The sequence below is a fragment of the Tinamus guttatus genome, unplaced genomic scaffold (assembly GCF_059628265.1).
Source record: "Tinamus guttatus ecotype Peru unplaced genomic scaffold, ASM5962826v1 Tinamus_guttatus_pri_ptg000211l, whole genome shotgun sequence".
Taxonomy (NCBI): Eukaryota; Metazoa; Chordata; class Aves; order Tinamiformes; family Tinamidae; genus Tinamus; species Tinamus guttatus.
In genome coordinates, this window is record NW_028288745.1 from 4714368 (window position 1) to 4737290 (window position 22923).

The following is a 22923-nucleotide window of genomic DNA, read 5'->3' on the forward strand; positions in this document are numbered from 1 at the left end:
TTACTGGGATTTGTGCCTGCGAGTGTTGGGCACGGGAGACGTGGCAGAAAACCGGGACCGTAGAGGGGGGTTTTGTTCTTTGACGCTCCAAAAGGCCGGTGCTGCTGCCGGGGAGGCTGGCGAGCTCCGTGGTCCAGCGCTTCTCCAAGCGGAGCACAAAGTGGGGGTGCAGGGGCCGCCTCCGTCCGCGGTGCCGCCATGCCCGGGCTGGCCTTCCCCTGCAGCGTGTTCCCGAGGGCGTTTTCCTCTCCAAGGATAGAGAGCCCGAGCTGGAGGAGCCGCCCCGCTGCTTCTGGCACGGGAAGGCCTGTTGGTGCCAGCATCAAGCGTTCCCAGGAGCACTTTGGGACGTCAGAAACTTGCCAAAGTGCCCGAATTTGGGTCCGGGGCAGACGCAGACCGCGCTCTGTGCGCGGGGGCAGCCCCGCGCTGCTGCACAGAGGGTGGCGCGAGAGCCGGAGCCTCTTCTGTACGTGCTGCTCTGGCCCGCGGTTCCCTCTGCGCCGCTTTATTAATGCTGCCTTGCCCTCTAAATCCCTCCTTCCGTCTCAATTCTTGCATGCGAGGTTGCAAGTATTAAGTGAAAGGACACGAATTTGGATGTGGGGAATAGCAAGTTATGATTACACCCAGCTATTATATGGCTCAGTTGCTTTAAATTTATGGCTAAACCAGGTTAATGGATTTAAACATAAGGAAAAACACAGTTGTGGTCATCTAGTAGTGACCTCTTGCATACCTTAGATAATACTTCTGTGAATAGCTTTGTTTGCACTATGTGTATGTGCTTTGTAAAACAACTAATTTGATTTTTTTTTTCTTTTAAAGCATAAGTCATGGAGAAATTCCACTGCAACCTTAATTAGATTATCCCAGCAGTTTACTTACGCTGTTGAAAAACCATATTTAAGTACATGTACGAAGATGGGGATGTTGTCCTGTTTCTAATTTGAATGTATCTAACTGGAACTTCTGGCTGCTGAGTCCTGTTACTGCTGCAGCTTCTAGCCTGGGAATTGTAAATCTTAGTTTCTTTCTGTGTACTTTCAGCCTGTGATCAAGTATCTTCTTCCCTTTTCTCTCTGATTAAATAGACTGAGGGACCTGAGCCTTTCATGGTGTCAGGGATTTTGTATGTATTGCTACTTTTCACTTCTTTGAATTTATTTGAATTCTTTATCTTCCTTCTTAAAGAGCAGGCACCAGACCTATAAAGCGGCCCAATAATGCTTGTGCCATGAAATTTTTGGGTGTAAATAATCTCATTTGCTCTTTGGCCAGAAGAACTTCAGGTGTGCAAACTGTCACGTTGGGAATTCACCTTCCACTCACTGAAGAGCTCTAAAATGGAGTATTTCTTTCCCGGATTAGTCCCTATTTTGGGGAAGATGCTTCAAACGTTTTCTTTCTAGATCTAAGACTTGGCAGTAGTAAAGCAGGGGTTGTGGGCCGCCTTGCTTACTCGGGGAGAGTAAGAAAATGTTCTCTCACACAAGCTCTGTGTATCTTAGATTACTTATCAGTTAAAGCAGGCAGCTGTGGACTGCAGGAAAACCCTGCAAGTCGACAGTCCCGTTCGAGGTGTATGTGTGTGTTCCTTTTTATTTTGGGGTCTCTCATAATCTTGCAGCTATCTGCTACCTGAAAGAAGCTGAGGGAGGAGTGAATGACACGCAGGTGGTGTCTGCCTGCATGCTTCCTGGGGTCCTGTGCCACTGGAAATTAAATGGAAAAATTCCCAGTACAAAGGCCAAACAGAAGATGGATTGCGGCTGACAAGCGCAGTCAGGCTGTATTGACACAAGCTTAGGTTGGAGAAGAGATAGCCGCAATTATTCTGCCATTGCGGGGCTTTGTATAAAATATTGCCCCAGCTCCAGCTAGCCGGGTGTCCCCGTCCCGCCGTGGGAGCCGCCGGAGCGTGGGAGCCCGCAGGGAGCACCGTGTTCCCATCCCACGGGAATGCTGGGGGGGATCTGCTGGGCATGGTGAGGCCTTGGGCGCTGCGTTTGTGCAGGCTTTGTAACTACCTTCCGAAGCTGGATCTTGCCTGGTGCTAATAGTTCTTATTAAAATGCTTGGTTTTGCTCTGAAAAAGATGGGGAAAAATATTGTTCAGCAGTTCTTTTGATGCTCGGGCTTCAGTTTTGAAGGGATGTCGCGTTACTGCACAGATGTGGCAATAGGTGGTAGTTCCTGGTGCGTCCCCAGGAGCGCGGTGCTTGAGATATGTGTGCTGCAAGTCATTCCTTCTCTCTTGCAGGTGTCGGGAAGGCTTTCTGGGAGACTACTGCCAGTACAGGAACCCCTGCGAGAACAACACCTGCAGGAACGGGGGAACCTGTGAAACGACGTCCCTCATAGGAAAGGCGACGTGCAGATGTGCCCCCGGCTTCCGCGGAGAGGAGTGTCAGTACTCCGAGTCGCACGTCTGCTTCGTGTCCCAGCCTTGCCTGCACGGAGGAACCTGCCATCCCCACAGCCAGGAGAGCTACGAGTGTGCCTGTGCCCCGGGGTACACAGGTGGGCTCGGCATCGCTCCCTGCACGCTCCCCGTGCTGTGAGCTGGGGCGTCCTGGGGCGCTCTGGGCCGTTCCTCATACGCGCCCAGAGCTCCAGCATGGGACACGCGAGGAAGCGCGTATGACACGATGGCCAAAAAAGGGGGATAAGGGGTAGGCAAATCAAACGGCCTGCCCTTTGCACTGACACGGGGAGGCAATTCCACAAGGAAAAACTGACTGTGGAATGGCTGTTGCGTTTCCAAAGCATAGTCTACCTTCTAGAAAAAAACGAAGTGAACTTGGCCAGCAAAATGTCTCTATGGAAAAGTTTTATTCTTGCCTGAGTGGGAATATGGAAACTTGCTCTGTTTGTTCTCGAATGGGATGCAGACTGACTGACTGAAATGTCATTGTGCAGCATGATTTCGGGTCTTGCTTTATTTCTTAGAAATTATGAAATCTTATATTTTGCTGCTACCGTATAAATGTAAAGCAATTGTAAATCGTAGAACAGTTTGTACACCAAATTGTAAAACAATTTCTTACTGTAACCAGCAAGTTGATTTTTGTTTCAAATATAATACTATAAAATGCAGGCATACATAAACGTGTTGCAGGAAAATTAATTTAGATGATTGGTGTACTAAATCTTCACCTACATAGTTATGAGGTAGCATGAAGGAAATACTATTTTGCATCAGATTGGTTTCTTATTAACGTAATGCTCTGCCTTGATTTCCCAGGGAGGGACTGCCAGTGGATTGATGCCTGCACGTCTCAGCCTTGTGCCAATGGAAGTACATGCACAGTATCCGGGAACAAGTTCTCCTGCATCTGTCCACCTGGCTATACTGGCCAGAGGTGTGAGATAGATGTAAACGAATGTGCTACTTCAGCCCTCTGTCAGCACGGGGGGACCTGTGTCAACGTGCCTGGCTCGTACCGATGCCAGTGCAAGCCGGGCTTCACGGGGCACCGCTGCGAGAGCCCCTACGTGCCGTGTTCGCCCTCGCCCTGCATGAACGGGGGGACCTGCCATCAGACCAGTGACTTCACCTTCGAGTGCAACTGTCTGCCAGGTAAACGCTTTTTCTTCAGAGTGCTTGGTTTTGTAGTCCCGTCATTGGATTCAGGCTGGAGTCTCCTGAAAGCCCCTGGAGTTTCTGTGTGATGCTGGTGTAATATGGGAGTTAAAGGAGAAATGTCAGCAAGGCAGTGAGGTAAAAGCTATCATGTAGATTGGAGGAATTTGGTTATCTCCTCATGCCCTGCAAGAGTGCTAAATACCATGGTATATAAAGACTTTGAAGGCCTATAAATACATGGTTTGTGTCAACACAGGCCATAATTAACTTTTTTTCAAAGTTTTAAGAAAGTCAAGTGTTGGTCTTTCTCTGTCCCTAGAGGATGCTAGTTCCTGTTCCATTCTTTCCCATTCCTCCAAATCTTATGGGGTATTATTTCTAACTGACCCTATATTCTGTCTCATACAGCCCTCAGGTAAGTTATGCCTGCTTTTTCTCTGGTAACTTTATCTGTTTTGAGTTCATCCTCATCAGGGATTATGCTCTTATACAGGATCATGTGCTAATTTGGATCTGTATGTCGAGGTGGGCTCTACTTGCCAAGGACACCTGTCTTTACAAATGATCAGATCCCACTCACTTAGAAGCCTAACGTGCTCATCCTGCCTTGCTGCTCCTCCTGCAGTTGTCATACTGACCACACTACTATTCTGTGTACATTGGGGGTTTTAGAGGATGCAGATATTTTACTGAGAGTGATTCAACCCATGGGAAACTAATTGTTTGGAAATTCTTTTGACTAGACTTCCTCCCTGAGTGCATTGCAGTCTGGCACACCAACGCTTAGTGTGTGGTAATCTAGAAAACTCTTTTCCCTTACACATTTTTTGTTGTTGTTACTGTTTATATGAAAGATGTAGCTGCCATATACTATTTAGGGTGAATGTCAAGAGACTGGATTCTCCAGAAGTTACCTAGAGCCCTAGGTAAGTGCAGAAAGGGTCTTTAGAAATTGTGAGAAATTCTTTCTTCTGAGAGACCTTTGTATTGAAGTGCTGACTCAAGTGACCTTTAATGCGTGTTGCCAACCTTAACTGGTGTCTGCACAACAAATTTCAGGGTAGTCTGAGCAAACATGTGACTTAAACAAATTTAGGAAAGTTTGTCTTAAAATAGAAAGTTGTCTCATCTTTGCCTTTGTGTGAAAGCAGCTGTTTCTAACTGTGCTTGAAGAAACAATGCTTGAACACCTAGAATCTAAGAAAATTTAACATCCTAGTGAATTGTTGCTTTTTCAGGGAACTTATTGCCTTTTCCTGTTACATATTTTTAAAAGGAAACTAAGCTGGGTATTTTTGAATTAAGACTTGACTAGTTTAATTACTGAAATCCAGAATTTTCTTAAATTCAAATCCCTTTAGCCAGTGTAAAGTATGTAAGATATCCTGCAGAAGCAGCGTGACAGGAGGAGGAGGAGCAGAGGATAAAGTATAAGGGACTTAGTCCTGTAAGACAGTGCTGTTTGCATTAATGACCCTCTTGGAGGGATGCAAGACTGGGTAAGAGCACATTTCCATTAGACAAGTGTGTGGGCTGGCCAAGCTATGGTCAGGAAATGAAAAGGAGATTACTATAGTAACAGTTACACACCCACACTGCTGCTCACACATATTTTGGATTATGAGTTGTGTTTTTGGACTTGTTACACAACATGAATAATGTGGGTGAGTTAATGCTGCTTTGAGAGCCTTCATTTCTGCGTTTCCTGTATTTAAGTTGGCTGTGTTTTGTTAACTTTATTTTTAAAAGTAGTCATATGAAAAAGAGCAAAAAAAGGAGAGGTTGGAGAGGTCAAAATGCCTCTTTGATAAGTGCAACACACCCAGCCATTTCTTCCCCCTTACCTTCAAGTGTGTACCATGAAATTTCTGGAGTGCTGGGAAGGGATTTGTCTGGGAATAGGAGGTCAACAGAGAAGAGAAATGGTGGCCTGTCACACGCTGGGAATATTGGAACAAGTCCCCTTGATGTGGAAGAGAGGGCCGAGATCATGGGATAGGAATTCCTGTTTAGATTCCCTGTCCACATTGGAGCAGTGCTGATGACACTGTGGCTATAAATGGAATTGCTCTAGTCCGTCTTTCTGGACTGGCTTAAGATGTTAACATAGCCCAGCATTATGGGGGTAGAGACAACAGGTCGTAACCTCTTGAACTGCTGGGATGTTTTTTGGTAAGACCTTGCATCTTGTGACCTGTGCTGCTGCTTTGAAGAAACGGATTATGCCTGATCAGCAATTTAAGCATAACAAAGTCACTCCTGAACACGTGCTGAAATGGGTTCTGGTTTCCTGTAGATGTTCTCTTTAGTATCTTCTGATATGCTCTTTTCCACAGAAATACTGAAGTTTACTTTTTTTTTTCTATTAATAGTAGATACTCTGTGTGTATCCTTTTCATCAGTAATGGAAACTGCTCAAGTGGTTGTGCTCTCACTTAAACCAGAACAAGACCACTCTTACTTCAAGTGAATTGTATTTATTTTTTTTTTTTTTGTAAATGTAGGAACAGCTTTTTTGACAGTAGCATGAGCACTGGTTATGTAGATATTTTTTCAATTCACTTGTGTATTTACACAAACCAAAACTTGCATTCGATAACCTATAAAGTCATGTGTATTGGGATATGTCAGCATTTAGTGGCAAGTGTAAGAGCTATCTGTACTGTCCATACTCTGCCTGTATGAAAGGTAACCTGTTGTTCTGCATCCATCTACCATAGCCATATCTTTATGGATTTTAAATAAAACAAAGTTGTGGATGAGAAGCATGTTGGGTGAGTCATAAGATAGCTGTAGTAATAAATACTACTGTGAGGGAGGTGTAACCTGCAGGATTAACTCCTTTAAAATACAAAATGAGCTCGTAGTTGCAAATATTTGACAAAAAAGGAGCTCTTTTGGCAGCTAACCATTAGTGGAATGTTAAACAAGTCAATAGAGGAAGTTCTTAGCTGGGAAAGTGATTATTCATTGTTATCCATCAAAATAATTACCCATTAACTAAGATAAGAACCCTAGGGAATTCCAAGAGCTCGTTCAGGAAACTATCTGTCAAAGCCCAGCAGGCTGTTTATGGGAACCGGAGCACTTCCTGGAAAGAGGAAGTCGCCTCCCGGCGCTGCGCGGCCGCGAGCGTCGCGGCTCCGCGGTGCCGCCGGGCCCGTGCGCTGCTGCTCCGCGGGGCGCTGAGCTCCTACCGAGCAGCCCGGGTGCCCGAGCCGCGCGCGTCGGAACGATGTGGTCGGCACTAATGCTCTCCGCTGAGGCGCCTCCTTTCTGGTCAGCAACGCCACAGCCTGTCAATAACTTGGAACTGATGTTCGGGTGACTTTCTGCCCCCACAGCTGAATGGTCCTGCAGGAAGTCTGGGGTGCAGGCTCGCTTTTCTGTATGTGGGTGCAAAGAAGGCTAAGGCAATTCCTTTAAACTTTGGAGTAAACCGACTTCAGAGTATATTTTTCTATTCTCACCCCTCTTTGTGCACTAAAGGAGGAATATGCCATTAGCTGTGTGAACTGAACTCTTTCCCCCTTGAGGTTCTCATTCCCCGGTTTTCGGTGCTTGGGGATGCAGAGCAGGAGTCAGGCCGCGTGCTGCAGACTGTTCCCTCAGAGGGAGAATGAGAAAGCAAAGGACAACACGTCAACCCCAGCATGGGGCGAGCAGGAAGCCGGGTCAGGTGTCCAAACACATCGAAGCTGTGAACTCTTTGGCCTTCTGGAAGAGATTCAGATTATGTAACTGCAAAATCACATCCAGGGACCCAGTTTGTGAAAAATGAGGGGTTCTGCTCACGTGTCTTGGAGGAACTTAATGCTTGTAATGCTCAGATATAGGTGCTTTGACTCAAAACTGCCACAGCTCAAAACGACAGCTAAACTTCCTTAGGATGACTTTATTTACAAACCGAGCAGATCACAATGTTGTAGTGTGTATCAGGCTTCAACCAAACGGAAAGAGTTTGCAGTTAAACCTTCTAGATGATCTGAACCAGAGCTAAAGTTGTTCTTCAGCGCAAGAAAGAAATGAAGGGAATTTGGGAGTTGGGAAGTTACCAAAAAGGAAACTTGTGTTTTTTTCAGCTGTACACTCAAATAGTGTCATTGTCAACATCTCCCTCCTTTCTGATTCCTTTCCTTCGGAGATATCTTTGGATAAACACACTTGGCTACGTTTCACAACTCTTGAATCTTTTTACTACATCCCTTTGTAAGAGAATGGTTTCTGTTTCCCTCCTGTAGTGTTATCTTGCTTTTGAGGTGGATTAATGGCTTCATGTGTTTGTGTAAGGTGCTTGAGGACTTCAGTATAGCTGGTGAAAATGTAAGGAAATGTGCAGTGGCTTGATGAGGATCTACCAATGCAATGACTCTCATACTGTAATTTTGTTCAATCTTTGGGTCTTGCAGTGTGACGAGATGGTTTTAAATAGATGCCTCTTATCAAGTACTTACTAGAAAGGAGGGTAAGTCAAGTTCAAGCTTAGATGACAGGAGCTAAAACCCTGTGAGCTCTTGCTTCTGGGTGCTTTTCCGTGCTGATCACGTTGCCAGCATATGTGGAGCATGTGGTCATTGGGGTGGTTCCCCTTGAGCTCAAAAGCAAGTTTAGGACACTCCTGTTTTGTGTTTTATGGCCGACCTACTGCAGTGAGTTGACTTCAGACCAAGCTTGTCACGTTTCTTCCTGGCTTTTGCCTTCCCTGCTGTCATGAGGCCTGCAGGATCTTGAGTGAAGGAGGGAGGCTTCAAAGCAACAGGGCAGGGTGGTGTTACAGGCCGGTGGTGTGTGGTGTTCGGTGTTTCAGAGAAGTCCTCCTTGCTTGTGGGTCGTATAGCACTTCTTATGGCTAAGGAACAGTGCTCCTCTTGCCTTGTGGCTCTTACCTGCAGTGCTGGGGACTCTGGGGTGGGAATTGCTATGGATCTTTTCAGGTGTCTCAATTTAGAGCAGCTGTAGTCTGGAGAAGTTGAGACAAAGGTTGGCGGCCGCAGCCTCCCTGCCACGTAACGGGATCTGTGTGCGACCAGATGTTGTTCAGAGGGTCTCTCTGACTTGACGCAGATGTTGGGGAACTGTCTGGAGTGGGGCATTAAAAGCAGAGGGCGGTTAAAGACGGGGTTTGGGATGAAAGGCCTGTCTCATGTTAATGGTGCATTCCAAAGCAGTGAAGAGGCAAAGCTGATGTTTTAAATTAATCTCTGCATTCTGGAATTACTTATTCATCCACATTAACATGCATCCACTTGTACTTTGATAAATAGCTGTCTCATGCAACAGAAATGGCAAGGTTGGTGTGTTACTGGTAAACCTGAGAACTGCGATGTCAAAATATAACCCAACTGATCATGTATGGAGAGCACAGCTTGTGTCAGGCTTTCTGCAGGGCTACTCAGGCCCTGTTAATTCTCTTCAGAAGAGACTTGAAAGTCCGTTTCACTCTCTGGATTTTCTGCCTCCTCTAGGTTTTGAGGGAAGCATCTGTGAGCGGAACGTCGATGACTGCCCAAACCATAATTGCCAAAACGGGGGGATATGTGTGGACGGCGTGAACACGTACAACTGCCGCTGCCCGCCGCAGTGGACAGGTATGTACCTAGAAAATGCCTCTGGATGGGCTGGGCTAACTTTGGGAATGACATGCTGCACTCACGGCCTTCACCAATATATAGCACGGTATATAGGTTTTAAGTGTCTGACTGTCGCTTGCATCTGCGCTGTGAAATCCGTGGGGGAGATGTCAATGAAGCTGAAACATTTGGGATATATTTAACCCAGCATAACAATCCTCATGTGGTAGCGTTGCTGCAGAACCAGGCAAATCTAGAATAATGTAGCTAGGGGTATGGGAGGGAAGAGGAAAAAAGGGCGTGTGTGGGAAGTTTATTTTTCTGCTGTGTCTGGGGTTTTAACTGGAGTTCTCTGGCTGGCAAAGCTGCTTTTGCTTCATAAATGAGTCTGCTTTACCTAGAGTCTATGTGGAAAAAATGTGAATTTCAGGGAAGTGTTATGCTTGACGTGAAGAAGCAGTTTACAGGAAATTGTTTCATCTTCAGGCACAAAATATCTCCCTACCTCAAAAATAAACAAATACCTCCGGTTTTGGGGATTTTTTTTTTTGAGTCACAGTTGTTGCTCTTAGCTGGCACACTGTTTCAGTTAAGCGTAATTTTGCCCTCCTTTCAAAACTGTAGGTGAAGAGACAACCTTAAAACTGGCAAACTGGGTTATACTTAACTGTGTCTTTTCTTCTTATTTACTTATTTTGCGGAACTAACATAACTTAGCTCCTCAGGTTCCGGAGAACCTTAAACACATTTTATTCCGTATGCAGACAGTATTACTGTTTTAAATCTGAACATCTCTAGTGATTGGTAGCTCGGACAATTCAATGTGAGGAGCTTGCCTGCTGAAGAGATTTCATGTTAGTCTAGCTTTATTCTGAGAGCATCTTTCTTATAAAACAGTTCTCATCAACTGTGAAGGAGGCCTGTCAGCTTAAAAAAAAATACTCATTAACTTTAAAATTTTATATATCCTTAAATGAATTTAAAACCACATGAAAGAACTGCAGTGCACCGCTGCTTGCGTAACTCTTTAAAAGGTGGTGTAAATGGGAGAAAATTAGTGCTGCCCTTGATGAGCAAGCGCCCTTTCTTCTCTGCTGGCGCGTGAGCTGCGAGCTCGGGGAAAGTGAAACCCGCAAAGGAAAACAAAACAAGAGAGCAGGGACCAGGAGCAGACAGCCCCGCAGTGACCCTGCAAGTCTTGTTCCACACTGCCCTAGTTGTAAGCCCTGCTGGGGCTTCTAGCTTCTCTCTGTTTTAAAGTCATCTCTGGATCCTCCCTGCAGCGTAGGGGATAGGATGGGTCATCAATGCTTTGCAGCATGAGGTTAAAGCTCAAGAGGGGCTAATCTGCCTTGCTGAGGCACCATAAACATCGCTTGGTTTACAGGTTTTGGGTGAGTGGCTGCTCCCTGCAAGGGACAAAACTTCTGCAGCTCACCTGGCGGAGAGCTCGGGGCTTGGGCCGTGACTCTCTCTGCTTTTGTGGTAGATGGTCTGTCTGATTAAAGGCTGAAGCTCAGTGCAGTGGGTGGTTCCTGCTTCCAAACCCCTTATGGCCCTGCCTGACCAGTGTTGGGAAGAATCATGAGGTCCACGTTGTGGCCTGATCTTCTGCCATCCTTCTTTTGCCCGTGGGCTCACCAGTAGATGCTGTGTGCTTGGAGGATTCTTCTGCTGTGAATTACCTTGTCTAAAAGGCAGTTTCAGTTTTGGCATTCAAATTAAAAGGTGAGTATTGTAGTCAAGTAGCCGGCACATATTTTCATGTCATCTCTGCATATGCTGTAGTACAGCTGCCATATACAGGGCAGTGGCTCTGTGTGCATTTCCACAGGATGTCTTGGCAGTAACCAGTCCCCCAGACTTCCGCTCACCCGAGTGTTTTTGGAGGCTCAAGGCTAACAGTGAGAATGGATGGCTGTATTTGGGGCTTCCTCTGTGCAGTTTTCCTGAAAAGCCAGTTAACGGAAAAGCTTTTGGCCAGCTGGACTGCAAGAATTGGTTTATAATATCCATAAATTTCCTTTTGCCCAGTAAATATGTGGGCAAGTGATGATATCCCGTGGTGACCCCAAATCCTTTCCTTGGTCATCTCAGTGGCCTTTTCTTTCTCTGGATGGGTTTCAGGCACTTTCCTGTACTTTCCAGAAGAGACATGCAGGATCATAGTCTGTCTCCAGCATGGCCACAGGATAGCGAGGTGTGACCCACAGTAAGGTGAGACATCCTTGCTGGGCACGCTGACACCTTGAGTGCCAAGGCAACAGAACAGGCTGTTTGTAATGTTTAAACAGCAGGTAAGAATAGTTTAGGGAGAAATTAGACTTCTCAAGATTAAATTACTGATGAATCTGAGAGGAGCGAAGAAACTACAGCAAAGGAGCTTCTCACAGGTGGGAAGTGTCATGTGAGTGCAGGCCCATCCTTTGCAAAAACACAGCTTATGGCGCTGTAAATCATCTCCAAGGTAAGGGCAGGGAGGAGGAGGGAGCAAACAACATTTCTGAAATCTGCTTGTAATGCAAGAGCCCTGTGAAAAGTGAGCTGTGGGAGAGTCAACACTACAGAAAACCAAAGCCTCAGCTGAGACCTTGACTTTAGAGGACACTGGGTGGTACTTTAATAACAGAAAGAGAGAAGGGGCCCCAACCCATGTGTCTAAAATCAAAGGACTGTTAAATCTTACAAAATACTTTTACTGCATAGTTAGACAGTCTTTGTAACACTTCTTCTGCAGTTTAAGAGTTATTTTTCAAGTAATCCTGGAAAGGTTCAGATCGAGTGGTTTGCAGTCTCAGTTTGGACGGTCTCTGCGTTGCGCACGGCAGTTCAGCCTGTTTGCTGACACGGAGGGCAGCTGCATTCCTCGCTGCGGCTCTCGTGGAAGGCAGTGTCCAAGCATCCCCTGCCGACACCGAGGCTGTCGCGGCTCCTCGTGGCAGCAGTGATTCCCACACAGGTGGCAGGCTGGAGCACGGAAACGTGTGTCCCTTCGGCTTGGAACTGGAATGCAGCCTTGGAGGCTCTTTGTGTTCAGCCTCGTTTCCTGCTCCTTTAACAGAGATGGCTGCTCCCTTTCTGTCGCAGTCTGGTCCTTCTCTTTCTCCTTTGCAGCCTTTTTATTTTTATTTTTTTCCTCCTCCCCAGGAAGATAAAAATCTCGCCTTTCAGACACAATGACCAGAAATTCCTGCTGTCACTAATATGTTTTTGTAACCTCCCAGGTTCTCATGTTTCTTGTAATTCGAGTGATTGCCAACTCCTGAGTTAGCAATCAGCCAGGCAGTCTCTTTGGCATGGCAGAGGGCAGACTCTTCCCCAGATCCTCTCTTTGGCTGATCATGAGCTGATTTTTTTTTTTTAATTATTATTTTTGAGCATTCCTTGTGTCCTTTCAAGGCACTATGTGCGCTGCACAAGCGTATCAGAAATTCACATGGTTCTCAGTGCAGTGTGGGGATGAACTGGTGCAGGGAAAGCCCTGGGGGTAGCGAGGGCAGCGCTGTGAGCAGGAAGGCAGGGAAACCATGTCAGGGTTTGGAGGCTGCTCCATCAGCCTCTACAGCTCACATGAAGAAATCAGGCTCATTCAAATGCACCTGTTTGCTCTCTTAATCTAACCCAGGGAGCCTTTTGTGAAGGTGACTTTAGAGCTTGGGTCCTGGAGTGATTAGCTCTGTAAAACACTGCAAATGCATTTGCTTTGCTTAGCTGAGGAGTCCCGCGTAGCTGTGCAATGTTTGTAAGAGTTCGGAGTCTGCATCTGACCTTAATAACTTTTCTGGAATGGAGCACAGCAGAACCTGCTGGGATTTGGATCCTGCACGGAGCTCTGTGCTGTTTCGCACTGTTTGCTGCCTCGGGATGAGCGTGGGTTTGGGGCCACACGCGATGTCTGCGCTCGGAGGGCTCTTCTGGAAGAGCCACGTTCTCTTGCCTCACTCTCTGGCTTGGCCTCCTGGCTTCCTTTCGTTCCTAGCCCTGCGGTTGGGAAATGAAGCTCCCGTGGCTGTTGTATTAGTTCAGCCTTTGCTTTGGCCTGAGAAGGGGGCTCTGGTGAGCTGGAGATTGCTGAAATCCAGGGACCTTTGTCTGGAGGGAAGCACGCTGTGCTAAAAGCTGACTCCACCAAATAACTGCAGGATTGGAAGCAGGCTTGAGAAGCAAATGTTTGTCTTCAGCAAAAAAAAAAAAAAAACAACAAAAAAAAACACCTCTTCAGGCAGGAGGGCAGTTCTTTTTAATTAAAATGGCTGGTAGCTTGGTCATATGCTCGTGAACACAAGCACAAGGGTTTTTTCTGCAGAGCTCCAGGCAGGAATTTTCAATGTGGGGGGGTTAAGGGTTCAATTCTGATTTAATTAGAGTGAGATTTGTTCTCTACCTTGGTTTTCTTTGAAAATCCAGGCCTTAAACTCTGGCAGCCGTGAATTTTCATTGCTTATAAGGGAGGATAAACATCAAAAGGCTAATGTTTAACATTTTTATGTAAGATCGTATGCTCTGGTATTTTGTGTTCCCTCTGTCTCTTTCTCTCTTTCTCACCTTTTTTCTTTGCCAAATACAACTTTTTTTTTTCCTTCTCTACCAGCCTCTGTATCAGAAAACATACAGTAACAAATTGGGCTAATGTTTAAAAAGTTGTTCTTTGCTAGGATACTTACAGCCTTGAAATTTATTGGAACTAAATCTGCCAGTAAGCACTGATCTCAAACCTTGCAGTATTGAACATGCCAGTCACCTAAATGAAGGTCCGTATTTCCTTCCTGCTGTACAGAAAGGCTCCTGAGCTGCCGGCTGGTGCCGTTGGGGCTGCCCTTTTCTCTAGCGCTCGGCACGCGCTGGATGCCCGGAGCTGCCCTTCCATCTGGGCCGGTGCTTGGAGTCGGCATCGGATGCTCGCAAGAAGTGCAGTCGCCCTTCCCGCTTGTGGCAGACTTTCTGGTGCCTGTCCAAATTAATATTCAAAAGCATCGCAGCCTTTTTTCTTTTTGGTGCTTGTCGAGTTTGGCACAGACAGATCCGAACAAGTTGTCCGGTGCTTTGCTATCTCTACAGTAGTATCTCCAAGAGATGTTGCTCTCGGACAGGGGCCAGAAGGGATTATGACTCTCTTTCTTCCTTCATGTATGAATTGGCAGATACAAAGGGAGAAGGGAGCACGTGGCCAGCTCCAGAGCTGGCAGCTCTTCATTTGAACGTGCAAATGATTTTGAAGCATCTGTTTTTTAAACAGGTTTCATCCTGGGTGCTGTTTGTTTCTCTTGTGATCCTTCATTCCAGCTGTGCCCCAGAGCAGTTTCAGTTCCTTAAAAATGGTGCCAGCAGCTAACGCTTTGTCCAGTCTGAATCTGGAGCACCTACCACGGTCTTTAGTTTGTTCCATGCTGTTTCTCGCTTCCCAGGAACAAACGCGGATCAGGAAGTGTCCACAATAGCACAGCTCAGGTGGTAGCAGCTCAGTTGGTCTCATGATAGAGCTCAGCATCCAATTTGCACTGTGCTGCTGCCTCTTCCTTTGGCATTTGGTAATGTTCCAGCCCGGGAAATACTCTTGGAGGTCAAACGTCAAATAATCTCCTGGTAGGCTGTCTTTAATGTTTCATTATGGTTTGCATGTGCTTGGCTTCAATGCAAAGAAGACCAGAGTGGTCTCTGGTGGCTCTGGCTCAATGGATATTGCTGTGAGACCAGGCTCATAGGTGACAGCTTTTTTATCTGCACCTGGCTTTTCTATTTTCCTGGCAGTTTCTATCACTTCCTCATACTTTGCGTGAGGTGATTTGTCTTTGGATAATTATTAAAGATGCATTTTTGAACTACCTTGAGAAGAGGAAGCTTGTTTTTCGTGTGTGTGAGTTTAAGCTCCAGCTGTTAGGTTTTGCCTTGCAGACCTTTTCACTTGCCAGGCATTTCCCTTGGCTTTCTAGGGGAGGTTAACAGAAGGGCAAAACGGGGAGTCACTGGTGGTGACTAATTCCTTGTGACTTCCCCTCCGTCCTGCCGCCGTCCCGGGCTGCGTCCCGGGCCGCGTGGACCTCGTGGTCACGGCTGCATCACCGGGGGGTTTTTCCCCAGGTCTCCTTTGCTGCTTGGTGATAGCAGAGCCCCGTCCCCGCCTGGCCCTGGAGGCTGTGCAGTGATTTAGGGCCATCCTTAGTGGACCAGGGCATGAGCACAATATGTTGTGCTTGGAGGCTGTAAAATCCCTAGTAAATGATTGTTCCTTCTACTGCGTGCTTCGTGGTGTGGCTTTGAAATTAAGCCCTGCTTTCCCATCATCTTAACTCGAAATGACCACAGGTTTATTTACTCTGCTGGCATTGTTCAAATTCTATAATATACTCTGAAATACTACGGTAATTTGGATAGCCTTTGACATTGCTCAAGAGGGCGGATCCATTAAAAACAAAACAAAACTGTGGGAATGGTTCTCTGTGCTTTTCTGCTCTGTGGTTCTGTATTTCAAATAGAAAAAAAAATACTGTGGGCACCTGGGGGAAAGGAGCCTTCTTAGGGCTGTGATGCCTTTTATTTTTGTGGAAAGCTCCTACAAAGGAGGAAAATACTTGGCTGCAGTCCCTTTTTTCGGGAGGAACTATTGTAGAATTTATGCAGGGAAGAACCATGCCAAACGCATGTGACCGGGGGGAGCACTTGCAGGTGCAAACTGTACAGTCCAACAGATTCCTCGGGGTCTGCAGCCGTCCCTGGGCTGGCAGCATCAGCCCTGTGATGGCTTCATGGCTCTGCAGTTTAAATGTGATCCAGAGGCCTCTTACATCCCTCCCCAGACTTGGTTTCCCGGGGAAAACAGAATATTTTCCATGAGGAGTAACAGGTATCTTAGCAAGTGTTGGAAGTCTCCAGGCTGTTGAGCAACCACCTCTCTCCTTAGACAAGCAGTGTGAGCTTTCCATCACAAAGAGGTTTGAGAACTGCCATCATACATTGATGTGGGATTGACAGCACCCTCAGGCTCTGCACATATTTAAAATAAAGGTTGTATCAACATTGGATCTCTGTGTGTTTTCTGAGCATTATTTATTTTTTGCTTTGGGCGTTCATCTTGTATAAAGATGTGGCCTCTTTTAGGGGAGTTTGAAGTTCTTTGCTTTTGGTGATACCTTGGGTCAGTAAAGCTAATTACATAAATGGTCAAATCTTTTCTTTCCTGTCCTTTGCCCCCTGCTCTATCTTCCCTGAAGAGCCTTTTGTATTATACTGATACCAGGATACCATTCTCCTTTTGTGGCTGGTGTTTGCTGTATTAGTTTCTTGTGAATTCTTGTGAATTCTCTCCTTCATTGGTGCGTTGGACTCTGAACTCTTCCTGCACCCCCGTTTCGCAGTGTTGTATGAAGGCGCCGCGCGGTGCGTTCCCCGCGGGGGCTCTGCCGGGGCTGTGAGCTCCCCATAGACTTGTTCCAGGCGAGCTAAAGTTGTTCTTGGAGGAGGGTCTGACCTCCAATTTGTACAGGAGTCTGTTTACCCTTGTGATTGCTTGGCGTTTGTCACATCAAACCTCGTCTTCCCAGTAACCTCACTTAGTTGAGTCTGCTTGAGATTCCCGGGCTTCCTCTTGGCTAACGTAAACATGACTGTGTTAAAGATACCACTGCCTACTCTTCATCTCCTTCCAGGCCATTAATTAAATGGTCCTGTGCTGGTATCCGTTCTTTAATTGTAACTTAGTCTTTTTAGGGAGGAGGGATCTTTCCATTGGTTAAAGTTACCTATTTTACAAATACATATTCAAAAACATAGAAATTAAAGTGTTCTTCATAAGCATTTTACCAAAAGGCCTGTCGGTTGCATTTTTTTTTCCTGTGCTTTTCCATTTTTTGAGGAGATTTGCCCATCTCTTGTATGAGCTGCTCTCTGCCCCCACGCGCTTTGGGTTACTCGGGCAGCACAGACCCTTCCTGCGGCGCACGAGACGGGCTGGCATGGAAATGCCTTTCCTGGGATGGGTGCCGTCTGCCGGCGGTGTGTTGGGGGGATCTGCTGTGGCACCCTTGATCTACTGCCATAACTGAAAAGGGCCATTTATACAAATCCTCTCTCTTATCTCTTAGCCAGTTCTTGAGGCTCGATAAGGTGCCTTTCACCTTATACCGAAGTCTTCCAAACTTTGCGGGCGAAAAAGCATGCGTGGGGTTTTTGCTCTTTTTAGCATAGAGATCCCTCGCAGGAGGGACGTGCTGCGTCTCATCAAGGCAGGCGGAACTATCTGAGGGCTCTTGAGCCCCAGGCCGGTGTTCCCGGCTCCGGGGAGCTCCGGCGTTCCTGCCGAGCTCGCCACTGGCAGCGATCGCAGCGGCGAACGGGCGTTTTATTCCCTGTAGCTTCTCCAAGGGGAAGCGCACAGGAAGTCAGTTAGTTTCATAGCGGGCAAAAAAGCACTTGGAGCTGAAGGTTGTTCCGTTTTTCTACTTCTGGTTTTCAATTTTGAAACGCCGCATGGACGGGCTGTTTACTCTGCACAAGGTCACTCGGAACCTGAGTCTGCACTTAGCTGATTTCCCAGGCTCTGCAAATACCAAGGTCGGGTTAGGCTTGTATTAGCTTCTCGGAGTAATTTGTGCTTCCTTTCTTGCCAGGCATATGTTTCTGTATTCCCATTGAAATGATGTCTAATTAGCGTACTTGAAGTTTTGTGGAAGGACCTACCTTCACTAGTTCACACTGCACTTAATTATATTTCCAAGAGAGATATTGTGAAAGTGGCAAGAAGGCAAGCACAGGCATACCCACAGAAAGTGTCAGCTAAAGGAATTAACGTTCGGCCGAGGTGGTGGTTAGTGGCTTTCGGAAACGCTAGGATTATGAGGAGCATTAGACTGTACAGTTCACAGTGGAATTTGCGCTTGGAAGTTGAATCTCAGCCCTGCGAATGAAAGACTTGGTTCTTCCTAAAGCTCTTAGCAAGCAGAAAACAAGCTTATCGAGTACAGATCTACAAATAAATGTACTGGATTCGGTTACAATTAAATGGGGCTGCGTCCCTTAAGTAACTGTTTTGGAGATCTTTTTGTGCCCCTTGATTTAAATCTTAAGTAAACAGGCAGAGAGAAAGCTTGTGCAGAATATTCATAGCGAGGCTTAGAATTAAATCCTTTTTTTACGCAATGCAGTGAAAGGGCCTTTGTCACCACTGTGGAGAAAGTCGTGCAAGAAGCTCCCGGGACAGGCCCTGTGCTACGCAGGGAAGTGTCGGGTCTCTCCCTTGCAGCACCTGCCCAAAATGTTCCCCTCTCCCTGCCATGGGTACCAGGAGGTGCAATCCCCCTTCCCAAAGGTAGCTCTTTGGGAGTGATTGTCCTGTGACTGAGAACTTAAAATACAGTGAGACTGTTATGCTCTGTTGGCCTTGTGCTGGTTTTGACCATTAGATTTTTTGCCCAGAATTTGTTTGAGGCTGGATTTCATACAACAATTTCAATAAAGATCAAGTCTTCCCCATTAACATATAGTAAAATGCAATAGTAAGTTGCTCATATATTCTCCTGTTGTGAATGGAACTTTCTTTGCTTTTGGAACAAGCTGCGTTCAGATGGTGGCCCAAAAGGAGGATGCAGATGCTGCACGAATGTTTCTGGAACGCAGGGCCAGTGCGAGCGCGCGGCGTCAGAGCAGCCACCCGCTTTGATCTGCACTGGGCCCCCTCCAACAACAAGAGGAAAATAGCTTTTATAATCAAATACCGTCTTGATTATTGTTTTTTTGAAAGGAAGTCGGTTGTGTTGACGAGTCCTGTGATATGCACAACCACCAGGCACCAGGCTGAGATAACTGACTCGCTTCAGTTTGGCTACTGATAAGCTAATGGATTTGCTAATAATGAAAGGTCCCGAGCAAATGACTGCTCCTAGACACATGCATTGCTTTGCTTTTTATAATATGTTTTGCAGGTAATCGCAACGTTCCTTTGGTATTATATTTTGCCTGAACTATTTTACTGAATATCTGAGCAGAGGTTTTCAATCAGAAAACTCTACAGAAGGAACTGGTATCACAGCTTGGCTGTAGTAGGTGGAGATGGTGATGGCTTAGTGTTACTACGTTCTTACCAGCAATAAGTGTTTTAGCTCTGTGTGTCAAAATAAAATGTGTGCTTGTGTATTAGCATCATAATTTCCAGGCCATTCATAAAGGAGGTGACTACTAAGCAATATCTAGGAAGAATTTTTAAATCGACAAAACTGGATATGTTGTAACCCAGGAGAGTTGGCAGGGAAAATCAGTGGCCTCCTCTTGAATTTCTTCTTCTTGGAATACTTGGGAAATTCCGGATGAATGTGTGTGCAGCTGATGAGGAAGGGCAAGATATTGGTAGTAGGATCTTGGTAATAGCAATGTAGTTGCTTAAACCAGTTTTGGCTGAAATAAGGGAAAGCTGCTGCAGGCTTGTGAAGGAGGGGAGGTGTCAACAAACAACATAAAGGAGGAGAGTCCAATCAAATCTAGTTTTATTCTTAGATAAAGAGACTTCCTTGGGTGCTATGTACCTCCTGTCAGCATTTTAAGAAGGATGTTGAAAAGCAGCTAGTTATAAACAAGCTTTTTTTTTTTTTTTTTTTAAGAGCAATTTCAGAGTTAGAGTTCCTAATGTAATGGAAGGGGAAGAAAAGAAGAAAAAGTTTATAAAAAAGAAGACTAGGATTGGATTTGTGGATTGTGAGCAGGGCTTCTGAGTGTATATTTGTGCCCATATACTGCCCTGGGAAGCAACTAGCTGGTGCCAAGTTATTTCTTTTTAGCCTATTGAAGCAACTCAAAGAATGAATGACTTCAAACTTGAGCTGAACAATTTCAATCTAAGATATTAAACCATGCAGTTTGAATAGAAAAGGTGCATCAATGTTTGGATGTTATTTGGATTAATAAATACATTAGGGACAGAAGTTGCTGAGTTTCCTGGAGATATGGTGGTGAAATCTCCTGTTCTGTGAAACCTGTTTTAGTTGGTCATGCTCAGTGCTCATGGAGCAGTTGCCCTTAAACCTGCTGGAAACAGGGCCCTTTTGGCTCCTTCACTTTAATATCAGCAGTCATTAAAAAATCTTACTCATTCTCAGATGATTTGGGGTCTTTGTTCTTTCTAAAGGCAAACTATTTGTACTTGCTTGCAGAAATAGCTGGGGATAAGAAAATTGCGATTTTTAGTAGAAGACCCTCAAAAATTCAATTCTGCTTCATGAAGTAATGTTTCAGCAAGTAATATGCATTGCATAATTGCATAGGGTGGAAAAAAAATAAGTTCCCTTGACAAGGGTTAGTTCCCTGCTGGCCGTTTGGCCCTGCCTTGGCCACGTTCCTCTTGCGGGGCCGTGCTCCGCGCTCTTGGTCACCCTGGCTGCTCTGCCGGCCGGGCTGGCTTCATTCCGCGTCTGGAATCCTCCCGGATGTACCACGGCCGTCCACAGGCCCCCCTCTGGCTCTCACACTGTGCATTTTCCAAGTCATTTGTCGTTCAGCTTCCTCTCTAAGGTTGCACATGGATGCTGGTTCTTTTTCATCTAAGTTCCTAACAACGTTCATGTAATTTTTAGGCTGGTGCTTAACTGTGAATATCCCAGAACTAGGAGGTGGGCTTTGGTGTTTCTCTTGCTTATGTTACCTTTGCAGGAATTTGTATCCGAGTGGATGTTTTTGTATTAAACTCGTTCCCTCTTTGCACGACAGGCCAGTTTTGCACTGAAGATGTCGACGAGTGTCAGCTCCAGCCCAACGCTTGTCAGAACGGGGGGACCTGCACGAACCACAACGGCGGCTACGCCTGCGTCTGCGTCAATGGCTGGAGTGGCGACGACTGCAGCAAGAACATCGACGACTGCTTCACTGCCTCCTGTGCCAACGGATCCACCTGCATTGATCGAGTGGCTTCTTTTTCGTGCATTTGTCCAGAAGGAAAGGCAGGTAAGGATGGAAAATGTGGGAGCTCTGTCACTTCTGAAAAGGTAAAACATCATAGCTCTGCAGTAGATGCATTGCTTAAAGTAGTGTGCCTATTTTAAATATTTTGTGATAAGACCAGAAATGACAAAAGAAATGCATATTGTCTGTGCACAAAGACTTCTCACGCCTCTGTAATTAAGAACAAAAAGTGTTTGTATTGAGTTAGTGGAAAAGCTTACAACAATTTTTATTGCTGGGTCTGTTTTTGAGGAGTTATAGGTGGTGGTGAGATGTTGTGTGCCACTTAAAATAACTGTACTCGAATGTAGACAGTGCATGGTCAAATTCCTTTGGCAGTCTGAGAGCTGAAGCCTACAAGAAACTACTCACACTTCTAGCTCTGGGGTTTTCTGTGTGAAATATTAGGATGGGGAATTTGATTTTGTAACATGCAGTCTGCCTGCTGGCTCGCACTGTTTTGGATGAACTCTTCTACTCTTCTCTAGGTCTTCTGTGCCACTTGGATGACGCCTGCGTTAGCAATCCATGTCAGAAGGGTGCTCTGTGTGACACTAATCCTGTGAACGGTCATTACATCTGCACTTGTCCTCAAGGCCATAAGGGAGCAGACTGCACTGAGGACGTGGACGAATGTGCAATGGGTGAGTCTCTGTTTGCTGGTTGGGATCGTTTGCTTTACACCCTTGTGGGGGGGTAGGAATACAAAATTTGTCATTGCTTCTCAGCATAAGTGACACTCCTTCCCTCTCCTTGCTGTTCTATTGTGTTAGGGATTAGCTGGGCTCTTGCACGTTTCCTTGGAGTTTTGTGTGCGTTAGTTTGCAGTGTGTGCTTGGTGAAGGTGCTTCCATGAGTCCTAGGGAGGTGTTATCGGGATTGGGGGGAAACATTCCCATGAAGTTCACTCTTCAGACTGCTGTGGACAAGAGCACAGTTCCTTTCTGAAAATGCTGGAAGGACTACTTGATGTTTTTGTGACCTTGGCAGCATACTGCTAGCATCAGGAGCAAAGTAAGTGGAAGAGATAACCTAGAGATGAGGCCTTCAAAGAAGGGTTAATTCTCTAATCCATGTTCTCTCTGGAGCTGTTGTTGATTCTGGTATGAACCAGGATTGCTCCTTTGGACCATTGCTAAGGATTGCAGCCTTTTCCCAGCAGGATGAATGGTCCTTTCCCCTGTAGTACTTGGCAAAAAGGAATGGCATTGAAAGATCAGGAATAATAAAGGTTGCTGTGGCTTTCCTGCTCAGAGGAAAGGGTTTGACACAGATACATATTTTTCTTGCAGCAAACAGCAATCCGTGTGAACATGCTGGGAAATGTGTAAACACAGAGGGCTCTTTCCACTGCGAGTGTTTGAAGGGTTATACAGGACCTCGGTGTGAAATGGACATCAACGAATGCCATTCAAATCCGTGTCAGAACGATGCCACCTGCCTGGACAAAATTGGAGGATTCACCTGTCTCTGTATGCCAGGTGAGACGTGTTTCTGGGAAAGACGAGGCTTCCAGAAAGAGCGGGAGGGATCAGCAGGTGGAGTGCAGCAAGGGTTGCCAGCTCAGCAGAGCAAACTGTGCTGGGGTGAGTCCATGTGAAACGAGGAGAGAGGGCCAGTGGTGGCAGTGCCACCCAGAGAGACCTGGCTGTTTGCGTGGGGAGAGAGGAGGAGATCTGCTGGCATCGCCTGTGAGCGCAGCGTGTGGCCTCACGGTTGGACTCGCTGGTCTTGAAGGTTTTTTCCAGCAGTACTGAATCTGTGACTCTCTGGTTGTGGTCTTAGCTGCCCCACCTGTGGACATGTTTCCTCTCTGCCTATTAAAGCATGTGAATGGAAATTGAG

General features: G+C 46.2%; 1 protein-coding gene across 1 annotated transcript in view; it reads left to right on the forward strand.

Moving 5' to 3' along the window:
• NOTCH2 (notch receptor 2) overlaps window positions 1–22923 on the forward strand; it is an 84375-nt gene that overhangs the window by 15488 nt on the left and 45964 nt on the right. Inside the window, exons 3-8 of the mRNA XM_088524416.1 lie at window positions 2264–2523; window positions 3248–3583; window positions 9055–9177; window positions 20848–21081; window positions 21567–21722; window positions 22371–22559. Of these exons, the coding sequence (XP_088380542.1) occupies window positions 2264–2523; window positions 3248–3583; window positions 9055–9177; window positions 20848–21081; window positions 21567–21722; window positions 22371–22559 (1298 nt within the window). The remainder of the gene's footprint in view (window positions 1–2263; window positions 2524–3247; window positions 3584–9054; window positions 9178–20847; window positions 21082–21566; window positions 21723–22370; window positions 22560–22923) is intronic.